This window comes from Lepidochelys kempii, chromosome 1 (assembly GCF_965140265.1).
Source record: "Lepidochelys kempii isolate rLepKem1 chromosome 1, rLepKem1.hap2, whole genome shotgun sequence".
In the NCBI taxonomy this organism is placed as follows: domain Eukaryota; kingdom Metazoa; phylum Chordata; order Testudines; family Cheloniidae; genus Lepidochelys; species Lepidochelys kempii.
In genome coordinates this window covers 9,328,489-9,341,531 of record NC_133256.1, presented here as the reverse complement: position 1 = coordinate 9,341,531, position 13,043 = coordinate 9,328,489, and the positions used below count along the sequence as shown (strand labels likewise).

Below are 13,043 nucleotides of genomic sequence, written 5' to 3'. Positions count from 1 at the left end.
TTCACGTAATGCAGAAAGTTTGGAATTACACAATTGGATCGAACAATCTCCCATTGAAGCCAATGGCAAAATTCCAATTTTCAATGGGAGCAGGACTGAGTCACATATAAAATAATGGCTACCATGACACATACTGATGAAGTTGTATCATGCTGCGCACCCTGTATTTCAAACACCTTCCTTTCATTTTCTTGACTGTGCAAATCTTCAATGTCATTTACACAAATTATGAGCTCTGCAGTGCATTGATGTTCCAATCTCTGCTGGGATTGTTTATCATGAAAATAACTACATGTGCATGAGTCTCTTAATTTTAGATAAGAAAACAATGTTAATTTAATCTTTGGGGACATGAAGGTGAAGAAAAGGATGACACAGTTTGTTCAAAAGAAACGCAAAGCCTCAATCAACGTATTTGCCAGAGATATTATTGCAGAAGTCTTGCATCTATCACTAAGAGTAACACCAGTAAAAGCAAAGCTCTTGTAATCTCTGGAATCACAAGTGAGTTTCAGTTTATATTATTATATTAAAATGTCAATAAATTTCATATTAATGCTTCATTTTTATTTATTTTTCTCATAGTATCCAGCATGGAAAAAAAACCCTTTTTAATATAATTTATGTTATGTTAACAGGCACCAAAGGATGTGATTTTTTCATTTGATTTACCATGTCTGAGAACAGTTTCAAGAGATTATAACAGTAAACTTCCAATATTTGTTTTCTGTACTAGGGATAGCAGAACTGAGCATCACAGAAAACTTGGTGGAACAAGGATAATCAATAGGACATGGTAATAGCAGGGTAGAAAATATATAGGAATGACAGAGTAGGTCATGATGATGGGGGAGTGACATTACATGTGAAAGAAAGCACAGAGTCAAAGAGAGTAAAAATCTTAAATGATTCAAACTATACTATAAAATCTCTATGGATAGAAATTCCATGCTTGAATAATAAGAATAGAGCAGTAAAAATATACTAGTGACTGCCTGATCAGGATGGTGATGGTGACTGTGAAATGCTCAGATAGATTAGAAAGGCTATAAAAATAGAAAACTCAATAATAATGGGGGATTTCAACTATTTCAGTAATGACTGGGTACGTCACTTCACAACAGGATGAAGAGATTAGGTTTCTTGATACTATAAATGACTGCTTCTTGGACCAGCTAATCCTGGAACCCACAAGGGGACAGGCAATTCTTGACTTAGTCCTAAGTGGCGCACAGGATCTGGTCCAAGAACTGAATATAGCTAAACCACCTGGTAATACTGACCATAGTATAATTAAATTTAACATCTTTCTAGGGGGATGATAGCAAAGCAGCCCACCACAGTAGCATTTAACTTCAGAAAGGGGAAATACACAAAAATGAGGAAGCTAGTTAAACAGAAATTAAAAGGTACAGTCCGAAAAATGAAATGCCTGTAAGCTGCATGGAAACTTTTAAAAAACATAATAATAGAGGCTCAACTTAAATGTATACCCCAAATTAAAACACATAGTAAGAGGACCAGAAAAGTGCCACCAGGGCTAAACAACAAAGTAAAAGAAGTGGTTAGACGCAAAAAGGCATCCCTTGAAAATTAGAAGTTATAGCCTACTGAAGAAAATAGAAAACAGCATAAACCCTGGCAAGTCAAGTGTAAAAGTATAATTAGGCAGGCCAAAAAAAGAATTTGAAGAACAGCTAGCTAAAGACACGAAAATTAATAGCAAAACATTTTTTAAGTACATCAGAAGCAGGAAGCATGCCAAATAATGAAAGGGGCCACAGGACAATCAAAGTGCTAAAGGAACACTCAAGAAAGACATGGCCGCTGCAGAGAAGCTAAATGAATTCTTTGCATTGGTCTTCACTGCGGAGGAGGTAAGGGAGATACCCATACCTAAGCCATTCTTTTTAGGTGACAAATCTGAAAAACTGTCCCAGATTGAGATGTGAATGGAGGAGGTTTTGGAATAAATTGATAAATTAAATAAAAAGAAAAGGAGTACTTGTGGCACCTTAGAGACTAACCAATTTATTTGAGCATAAGCTTTCGTGAGCTACAGCTCACTTCATCGGATGCTCACAAAAGCTTATGCTCAAATAAATTGGTTAGTCTCTAAGGTGCCACAAGTCCTCCTGTTCTTTTTGCGAATACAGACTAACACGGCTGCTACTCTGAAACCCATAAATGAAACAGTAAGCCTAACTTCAGCGTGAGACTAATTGGTTGAAACGATAGTAAATAATAGAATTATCAGACACATACGTGAACATGATTTGTTGTGGAAGAGTCAACACAGCTTTTATAAAGGGAAATCATGCCTCACCAATCTATTAGAATGCTCTGAGGGGGTCAACAAATACGTGGACAAAGAACGCCTGCGCATGAGGGTGATCCTCTAGATATACTGTAATTGGACAAAGTCTCTCACCAAAAGCTCTTAAGCAAAATAAGCAGTCACAGGATAAGAGGGAAGGTCCTCTCCTGGATAAGTTACTAGTTAAAAGATAGGAAACAAAGAGTAGGAATAAATGGTACATTTTCAGAATGGAGAGAGGTAAATAGTGGTGTCCCCTGCTGATCTGTACTGGGAATAGTGCTGTTCAACATATTCATAAATGATCTGGAGAAAGAAATAAACAGTGAAGTAGCAAAATTTGCAGACAATATGAAACTACTCAAGATAGTTAAGTCCAAAGCAGACTGTGAAGAATTACAAATGGATCTCACAAAACTGGTTGACTGTGCAATAAAAAGGCAGATATAATGCATTGTTGATAAATTCAAATTAATGCACATTGGAAAACATAATCCCAAATATATATACAAAATGATGGGATCTAAATTAGCTACTACTGCTCAAGAAAGAGAACTTGCAGTTTCCGAAAACATGTGCTCAATGTGCAGCAGCAGTCAAAAACACTAACAGAATATTAGGCAACATAAGGAAAGGCATAGAAAATAAGACAAAAATTTCACAATGCCAGTATAAAAATCCCTGGTATGCCCACACCTTGAATATTGTGTGCAGTTCTGGTCACCCCATCTCAATATATATATATTACAATTGGAAAAAGTACAGAAAAGGGCAACAAAACTGATTGAGGGCACAGGTGTTGGAACTAGGGGTGCAACAGCACCCTCTGGCTTGAAGTGGTTTCCATCTTTTCAGGGCTTACAGTTTGGTTCAATGGCTCTCAGCACCCCCACTATACAAGTTGTTCCAGCACCCCTGATTAAGGATATGAAACAACTCCTGCATGAGGAGAGATTAAAAAGACTGGAACTTTACATCTTGAAAAAGAGATGACTAAGAGGGGATATGACAGAGTAAGTTCATGGAGGATATGTCTGTTAGGGGGCTTATTCCTTCACCCACCCACTTCCCTGGTCCTTCTCGCATGAACAGAGAGCAACAAAACCCGAAGTCCAAAGGTGCAAACAATTCGATGTTTATTGGGGTGAACTTCCAGCAAGCAGGATTCCAGTTTCCTTCTGTAGTATCCCCCTTCCCAGCTCTGACACCACAGAGCCTTATCTGTGTCCCTGTTCCTGTTCCCCCCTTAGAAAAACATTATTCCAATTTCCCCCCCATTCCCTGTTCTCATTTCCCCCCCTTACTTCCTGATTGACTGCAGACTATATAGTAAAACTTGAGTTCTGCTTAGCTATACCTTAACTAATCATTTTACTGAAATTTAACTAACCAATCCTAACATATTGTAACATGATTGTGTAATCAATTATATCCCACCACCTTAATTAGTTTACACCCAGCAAAATTAATTATACATCAGACAGATACAATCACAGAACCAGACAGAGATTATACAGACAAACAATAGGGAAATGGGGACTATAGTGATAGAACAACAAAGAAATGAGGATTTCACATCTCAGCTATTGATAAGTGAGTTCTTGCCAGACAGGATGCTATTAAACTAAGTTTCCTTTTACATCTTCTTGGCTCTTCCCTTTCTCTGGAGGTGATAGCCTTTATCAGGACAGGATTGTATTCCTAACAGCCCAATAGCACCTTCTTTCAATGTGACTAGTTTGGAATGTGAGGAGGTGACAGGTCGCTTCCCAGCTTATGGCTGCCTCTGCTGCTTAGCCAAAGGCCTTAGCCTAAGAACAGGGCCTCAGACTGTCACAGTAAGAGAAGGCCCTTACACCAGCAGTGATTTTGATTCTTTCTTTTATACCTCTCTAACTAGCTAAGTGATAAGAATACACCTAAATTCTTAGAGTATAGGCCTTTACAGACAGGCCTGAATATCTATATCCTAACAATGTCCATCACTGACTATTAGCCAAGATGGTCAGGGATGCAACCACATGCTTTGGGTGTTGCTAGCCTCTGACTGCTAGAAGCAGGCATTAGATGACAGGGGTTGGATTACTCAATAATTGTTTGTTCTGTTCATTCCCTCTGAAGCACCTGGCATTAGCCTTTGTTGGAAGACAGGATACTGGGTGAGGGAGACCATTGGTCTGACCCAGTACGGTCATTCTAATGTTATCTTATTTTGTTCTCTTTGTTAAGCTAAATAGATAGATTAAAGGTTTCAGAGTAGCAGCTGTGTTAGTCTGTATTCGCAAAAAGAAAAGGAGTACTTGTGGCACCTTAGAGACTAACAAATTCATTTGAGCATAAGCTTTCATGGTTATGCTCTGTATAAGGTTGCTTTCGTGGTTTTGCTCTGTATAAGGTTGCTCTGTAGCTCACGAAAGCTTATGCTCAAATAAATTTGTTAGTCTCTAAGGTGCCACAAGTCCTCCTGTTCTTTTTAGATAGATTAAAAGGGTATCAATCACTACAAGGCAGGTTTTCTAATACTGTAATGATTCTCATGGCTCTTCTCTGAACCCTCTCCAATTTATCAACATCCTTCTTGAACTGTGGGCACCAGAACTGGACACAGGATTCCAGCAGCAATTGCACCCGTGCCAAATACAGAAGGAAAATCACCTCTTTACTCCTAGTCAAGATTTCCCGGATTACGCATCCAAGGATCATATTAGCTCTTCTGGCCACAGCATTACGCTGGGAGCTCGTGTTCAGATGATTATTCAACATGATTTTCAGAGTCACTGCTTCCTAGGATAGAGCCCCCCATTCTCTAAGCGTGGCCTGCATTCTTCGTTCCTAGATGTATATCTTTACATTTACCTGTTTTTTAAAGGATATTGTATGTTTGTGCCCAGTTTACCGAGCAATCCAGATCACTCTGAATCAGTGACCTGTCCACTTCGTTATTTACCACTCCCCCAATTTTTGCACCATCTGCAAACATTATCAGTGATTATATATTTTCTTCCAGGTTATTGATAAAGATGTTAAATAGCATAGGGCCAAGAACTGACCCCTGTGAGACCTCACTGGAAACAGAGCCACTCAATGGCAATTTCTCATTTACAGTTACATTTTGAGACCTAAGTTAGTTAGTTTTACATCCATTTAATGTGTGCCAAATTAATATCCTAGCATTCTAGATTGTGAATCAAAAATGTTGTGTAGTGCCAAGTCATATGCCTTACAGAAGTCTAAGTATCTAATGTCAACACTACTGTGTTTATCAACCAAACTTGTAATCTTATTAAAAAAAATTAGTTTGACAGGGTCTATTTTCCATAAACCAATCTCCTGTTGCAACAAAGATTGGAAAAAAGCAGGCTGGACAAGTGATTATATCTGTATGTCCGTCAGGACTACTAAATCGATGATCCGGCAAACAAATCAAATAACATCTCCATCACATCCTGCGACCGATTCCTCTCTCCACCACCTTCACCTGAGTCTTAATTGCATAAAGAGAGCCTGAGCTAGTACACTTGGCCAGATGTAGAGTTGAGTAACTACATCATCGAGATCCAATGAAACAGATGTATTGTTCATCGCTGTCAACATAGTACTTAAACCATGTCACTCCCTCCCCAGTGGCTTTATATACACATCCTATGGGATGGAAGGCACTCTAAGTTAACTGAAATTGTGTGAGGGGGACTTAGCTACAAGAATATAGCCAATATGTTATTTTACCTACAAAGATCTTCAGCAAAACACACATCATTCATTACCCTACAATCTTTCTTGTAATAATTAGGATGGTTTCCTAACTGTGTTTTTCATTCTAGATGTTTTCAAAAATCAGACTATGAATAACTGCAACAGCAATTCTTCCGCTAAAGATTTTTATCTCATTGGATTTCCTGCACTTCAAGATTTCCAGATCCCTCTTTTCCTTGTATTTTTGTTATCCTACCTGCTAATACTAATTGGTAATATCATTATTATAGCTGTAGTTGTGGTCGATCAAACACTTCACAGACCCATGTACTTTTTCCTAGCTAATCTCTCTGCCTTGGATATACTGCTTACAACTACTACCATTCCCAAAATGTTGGCAATGTTTCTGGTCAATGCCAAAACTATTTCTTTTCATGGTTGCTTTCTACAGATGTATTGTTTTCATGGTCTTGCAGTGACTGAATCGCTGCTTCTTGTAGTCATGTCTTACGATCGTTATGAAGCAATTTGTAATCCTTTGCATTATCCAGTTAAAATGACAAAAAGAGTAAACATTCAACTGGCAGCATGTGCCTGGGTAACTGCATTGTTAATACCAATACCTGTCGTATTCCAGACCTCTCAGTTAACATTTGGAGACACAACCACAGTTTACCATTGCTTTTGTGATCACTTGGCAGTTGTGCAAGCAGCTTGTTCAGATTTCAGTGCCTCTTTTCAGACTTTCTTGGGGTTTTCCATTGCCATGACTGTTTCAGTCGTGCCGCTTATGCTTGTCACCCTCTCATATGTTCACATCATTGTCTCCATATTCAAGATTAACTCTAAAGGAGGTCGCAGTAAGGCATTTTCTACTTGCACTTCTCATTTGATTGTGGTTGGCACTTACTATTCGTCCATTGCCGTGGCATATATTTCCTACAGAACTGACATGCCTATTGATATCCATGTAATGAGCAATGTTATTTTTGCTATTTTAACTCCTTTGTTAAATCCACTCATTTATACTTTGCGAAACAAGGAAGTAAATTGTGCAGTAAAAAAGATTGTTTTTCTGAAGATCTTTCCTCCTTCTGAAAAACTGTAATCTCATGGGAAAAAATTAGCTCCAACACAGAAGTTTCACTGGGAACCTATACATCATATTATATACATATACCATACCATATACATCATATCAACATCATATCAACCCCCTGTAAAGGGGTTAAGTAGGGCTTAAATCAATGGTTTTCAAACTGTGGGTCATGGGTCATGGGTCACGGAAGGTAAGGCACTGGGTCATGGTGGCTCTGGTCTGGCAGTGCTACCTGGCTAAGGCAGGGTAGTTCGTACCTGTTCTGACACTGCGGTGCACCCCTGAAGTGGCAGGGGGGGCCACATCCGCTTCCTATAGAATGGATAAGTAGGGTTTAAATGGCTTGATATGGCTTCCTCTGCACTGGGGTGATTTTCATCCTATTTATATCAAGTATTTTTGAACATACTAACTTTCCTCTATATGCTGAAAGGGACAAAATAATTTGTTTTATAATTTTTTAGTTTCAGGCTGAACTGGGGGCAGTACTGCACATACATTGCAAAATCTGCTACAGTGAAAGTGTGGTGTGTCCTGGTGCCTTACAACGTGTGTACTGTGAACCGTGACTTTATAAAAAGGGTGTCATACTGCATTGTGTTTATTATCTCCCAGTGATTCTGGATCAAATTTGTCCAGTTTAGAAATGGAAAGAGCTTTTTCTTTTTCTAAATTGCAGCTCTTGGACCTGGGAGATGAAGTGAGATTGTTCTTTCCTTCTTTTGGACAATTACCTGTGAACCTGACCCAACTAAAGTGTATTAGAGGTGTAATTGTGGTATAGCTGGGCTAGGCTTTCCCCATAATATGCAATGTAATTTTAAACTCTGTTTACAATTAAAATATTTTAAAAGTCTAATGATGGGGTTTTATCCATGGTGCAACGGAAAGAAGTTAAAAGGTTGCTCTGAAATCATTATAAAACTTTTGATCATATTGAAATATCAACTCATAATATGCATAACAGTAATTAACTTGTATATCCAGCTGCTCATAAGAGCTGCCGATTGACTAACATTTTGCTTAGTCATGGAAGCATTTCCAGCACTAAAACTTCCAGTAAATATACCAAATAAAGGTAAAACTGAAATGTGATTCTTAATCCTTTCCTGTATACATTTCCCCAGGTTGAATTGACCATTGTTTTATTGTCTCCATTTAAGAGATTCATACATGTCAGAAGTTATTTTCCTAGTATAGAGTCTAGAAATTACATTATACTGCATACTTCAGAATGAGGGGGAGAGAATGAGAGGAGCTTGAAATGCAATATGTAGAGCATAATGCTTTTTCACCTCTAGGCAATAGGAAGTGCCATCAGCTCTCTTATTTTATCATATTGTGCAATTCTAACATTTCTGCATGTGAAGGAGTCCTATTCAGCGCAGGTACTCTGCCTCGTGGCTAGGTCAGGGAATTAGTTCTTGCCCCATCTGGCACCCCCTTCCATCAGTTGCTTGCACTGTGGCCCTTCTTTCTTTCTGTGACTCAGGTTATTCCCTCTTCATGACTTGGTCTTCCAGCCACATCACTCTGTAGTCTCCACTTTCCTAGTGGCTGGTAGGGGAACCTGGGTCTGCCCACTATTCCAGGGAACCTATGCCTAGCAACCTAGGTATGCTCAGTGTCAATACTGGTTGCTGCTTCTCTGGGCTTCTTCCTACCCCACCTCTCTATCTCCTTGCCTAACTCTGGGTTTACCACCAGGGTTTCCTCTGCTCTCCATGGCTCCTTCACCCCTCTCAGCATCTTGTCACAGACCCCAAAGTCTTTCTTTCCTCTGGATTTCCTTTTTGACCCTCGCCAATTCCCTTTCTGTCCAGAGAGTGACTGCAGACCTCATCCCTGCAGCTCCTTTCCTGCTCTTACTTCCTGGCTTTATAAACCTCTCCCAACTGGGCTTCATCTGCAATTAGTTCTTATCAATCCTTGGCTCTTCTCCAGATGCAGTAAGTAAAGTTACTGACTTCTGTAGGCCTACATTACTAGCTCAGGGCTTGTGCAGATGGACACCCCATCACACATGTTTACATAAAGTCATATTCAGTAAAATATTTTGGTGGATAAAACTCAAAGGGTTCTTACATTCAATTAAGCATGAACAAGTTTGGATGCTTAGCTGGAGTTTATATAGACTAGCTTATCCATCTCAGACTAACCATCTGGTGCAATCAGGTGACTCTAAGATTACTGGTAATTTCTGGTTTCTTCCAGGCTGGAAATAGTGAAACAAGATCCTTTTTTATGGTATTTTACTATCTTCTCAGAACAGAAATAAAAAGTATACTTTGTTAAAAATGTACTGTTTCAAAGCTCATTCAAGATTTTAGGGTCAGTTGAGTTTGAGTTGTGGACACAAAGCTTTGGTCCACTCTCTTTTTATTTTTACTGAATCTCCCATCCATGGTTTAAATAAATTCAGCCAGCAGTGTCCGTTGGAGCTGTGCATGCACCTTGTAAGCCTTATACCCTCCTCCCAAGGCCATGAAGGACAGAACACTCCTCACCATCACTTAGCTCCTTCACTGAGACAGATATCCAAGAGTAGGACTCTGTGTCAGTCAGAATGGACAGCAGGTCATGGAATCCATGTGGACAAAAGTATCTTGAGGACCTCCAGTTATCATAAGGTAAGTAACCTCTCTGTCATCTTTGAACATTTGTCCACAGAGATCCTACTGAAGGTTGACTGACTAGCAGTTATTTCTCAATAAGGAGGGTTATAGGACTTCTCTTTAAATAATGACAGGGAGACAACCCTGCCATATTGGGCACCTGATCTAGAAGTTGCCACAATGGAGTAGTGACTGGTAAATGTATGAACAGAGCTCCAAGTAGCTGCCTTACAAATGTCTGAGATAGGCACCCCTCTAAGACATGCTATAGATCAGGGGTGGGGAACCTATGGCCCATGGGCCGGATCCAGCCCATTGCTTAATTTCATCCGGCCTGCACATGGGCGGTGGGTCCCATAGGCTGAGGGTGGCTGTGCCTCCCCAAATAATCAGGCGTGGACCCGCACATGCCCCGTCCTGCCCAGCGCCCCCTCCCCTGCACCCTGTTTACTGCCATGCAGTCTGTGGCTCCTCCAGTCACCCTGTGCTCCAGACTAGGCTGGGGGTCTGTGGGAGTGCTGCCCACTCACGCTCGGGGCTGGGGAGACTGTGGCTGTGTGCCACCCGCCTTCCCGGTGCTCCAGGGCTGGGGAGGCTGCAGCCATGTGCCATTCGCCTTCCCGGCACTACAGGGATGGGCCCTTGCACCGCCCACCCTCCCAGTGCTCCTCTGGTGCTGGGAGGCTAGCCTGGGGTGGGGCTCGGAGCCGGTGGCCACAGTGTTGTGGGGGACTCAGAGCTCCGGTGCAGGATGGAAGGGGCAGGGCTGGGGGCTTTGGATCAAATCCTTGCTTTTTACTTGTGTGACTTATTTTTTCTCTGGCTAAATGGCCCACGATAGAAAAAAAGGTTCCCCACCCTTGCTATAGATGTTACCTGAGGACAGGGAGGTGGAATGCAGAGTTGGTATAGGCTGGAATTGAACTGAATATCCTTGCCAGGTAAATTCTAACATATACTAATTAGTTGAAATAACAGCCTTCCCCCAGCCCCCCAAAAAAGAAAGGCAATTATTAAAAGGAGAGAAGTACGTTTATAGATTTTCTCAAGCTGGTCCTCGACTCTTGGCCACAGCTTCAAACCTGCAGCTTTTCTCCTGATGGAGAGTATGTAGTACCAGTAGATGAAGAAGGCCATCTCTCTTTTTTTTGGAAGTGAGGCCTCTTCTTATAGATCAGCCCTTTGATGGTACTCGTATGAAGACACAGGAGGTCTCTACCTTAAGAAGGATGGCGGATTAGACTGCTTCTGGTATGGAGTACAGAGGCCAAAATATTATATGGTTGCTGTCGAGTCCTTCAAACTGTTGCCGGCACCCAGTGCCCAGAGGCAAAACAACAGCAGGGGTTCGTTGCCCGGTGTGCATCACCCAATAAACACAACGGGGTGGAGATGCATAAAAGTTTATTTGGAATTCCAAAGAAAGGTACAGGGAGAGAAATCTCAAATCCTGTACACCAGAGCAGGTCATTACACACACTTTTATATTCCTTAATGCTACTGCACTACACATCAGCCAATCAAAGTTTTGCACAAATACTCTGCCTTCCTTATATGGGTTACAACAATGTTTATTTCCTGCAACCTCTAACAAGCATTCCTAGCAACTTAAACAACCAGCACATCCTGTGTGGCTTGTAGCTGTCTCTGCTATTATCTTTAACTTGGCGTCAGCGAACCTTACACTATGAGGCATTATCTACAACTGCAACATTGTTTTAAGAGCAAAAGAGCTTACTCAAACCAGTCAGGCCTGAGTTCTATTAAGGGGGGTTGAAAAGAAGCCCTTAGGCCTACAGCAGGGGGACTTCCTCAACCCTTATGGCCTTCCATCCCCTTGACTTAACTAGTGGCCATGCCCTGGGGTCTCCAACAAAACAATAAAATGTTTCATCTGTCTTTAAGCTGAAATTATTTTGGCTCTCAAAAGGTAAATCCTCAACCATGGTCTGGACTTCTTTTAGAATTCCAGGCTATTGCAGCCACAATTTCAGTGCATAGTTACTGCTATAGCCCTTGTCCTGGCTGCAGTGTAAGTAGCATCCAGTATTGCCCCACAATGCAGTCTTTGCCATCAATTGGCCTTCTGAGACTACAGCCTTCAACTCATCTTTAATATACTGACTGAGCTATTATTCACCAGCTGTAAGACTCTGTCCCACTAAAGAGAGCTGTATTTGGCCAACAAAGCCTGATAATTTGTTATCCATATCTGAAGACTAGCCAAAGAATATACCCTTTTCCCTAGAAAGTCCATATTTGGAACAGAGGGTCCTTATCCCTAGGCATCAATTTAGGAGGACCAAGCTGCATTTATTTCTCATGAGCAGTTGCTACTACTAAAGACTCAGGGGCTAGGTTTAAAAAGAAATAGCTCAAGCCCTCAGGCAGAGATTGGTATTTGCAGTGTGCTCTCTTTGATGTTGCCTAAATCAACACAGGGTTTGGCCACAAATCTTTAATGGGTTTGAGGATAATCTCATTGATTGGCATGGCCAATTTGCATTGTGAAACCAGATGTAAAATGGTGCATAATTTGAGACCTTTCTTGAATGACCTCTGTGATGCTAAATGATTGAAATACAACCATGAATATCATTGATATTGCCAATGTTAGACAACTGCAACAGATCTTATACAAAGTATGTCATGTAAGGTGTCAAAGGAAAAGTGCTGATCTGCTAAATAAGATGCTCTTGTCTAAATCCATGTATCATCACTGTATGTGAAATTATGAATATTGGCTATATAACTGTATCACAATTGTGTTTGTTCCTGGGGTAACACCCAACAAGGTAGTTTACATACAATCTACGCAGCACATTGTGAATGGACTACTCAAGTTTAATGGCCACTTAGCTCTCACAATAGTCCATAGAAGAAACTCATTCCACCCAGATGGCTTTTTCTGTAAATGCCTCAGAGTCCAAGAGGCCTGTCAGGGTTCCTTCCCCACTTTGAACTCTAGGGTACAGATGTGGGGATCAGCATGAAAGACCCCCTAAGCTTATTTCTACCAGCGTAGGTTAAAACTTCCCCAAGGCACAAAATCTTTGCCCTTGGATTAGGTAAAATGCTGTCACCACCAAGTGTTTTAGACAAAGAACAGGGAAAGGACCACTTGGAGTGCTAGTCCCCCAAAATATTCCCCCAAGCCCTACACCCCCTTTCCTGGGGAAGTCTTGATAATAATATCCTCACCAATTGGTACAGGTGAACACAGACCCAAACCCTTGGATCTTAAGAACAATGGAAAATCAATCAGGTTCTTAAAAGAAGAATTTTATTTAAAGAAAAGGGAAAAAATCACCTCTGTAAA

At 40.8% G+C, this 13,043-nt stretch overlaps 1 protein-coding gene across 1 annotated transcript; it reads left to right on the top strand.

The window, feature by feature from the left end:
* Positions 1-6,158: 6,158 nt before the first annotated feature.
* On the top strand, positions 6,159-7,118 carry OR2AT4 (olfactory receptor family 2 subfamily AT member 4). The gene has a single exon (XM_073315662.1). It carries the CDS (start codon positions 6,159-6,161, stop codon positions 7,116-7,118), a length of 960 nt encoding a protein of 319 aa, XP_073171763.1.
* Positions 7,119-13,043: the final 5,925 nt, after the last annotated feature.

What these genes read in the sequence shown, in the direction of transcription:
- OR2AT4 (XM_073315662.1), top strand. Translation starts at nt 6,159, where the DNA reads ATGAATAACTGCAACAGCAATTCTTCCGCTAAAGATTTTTATCTCATT.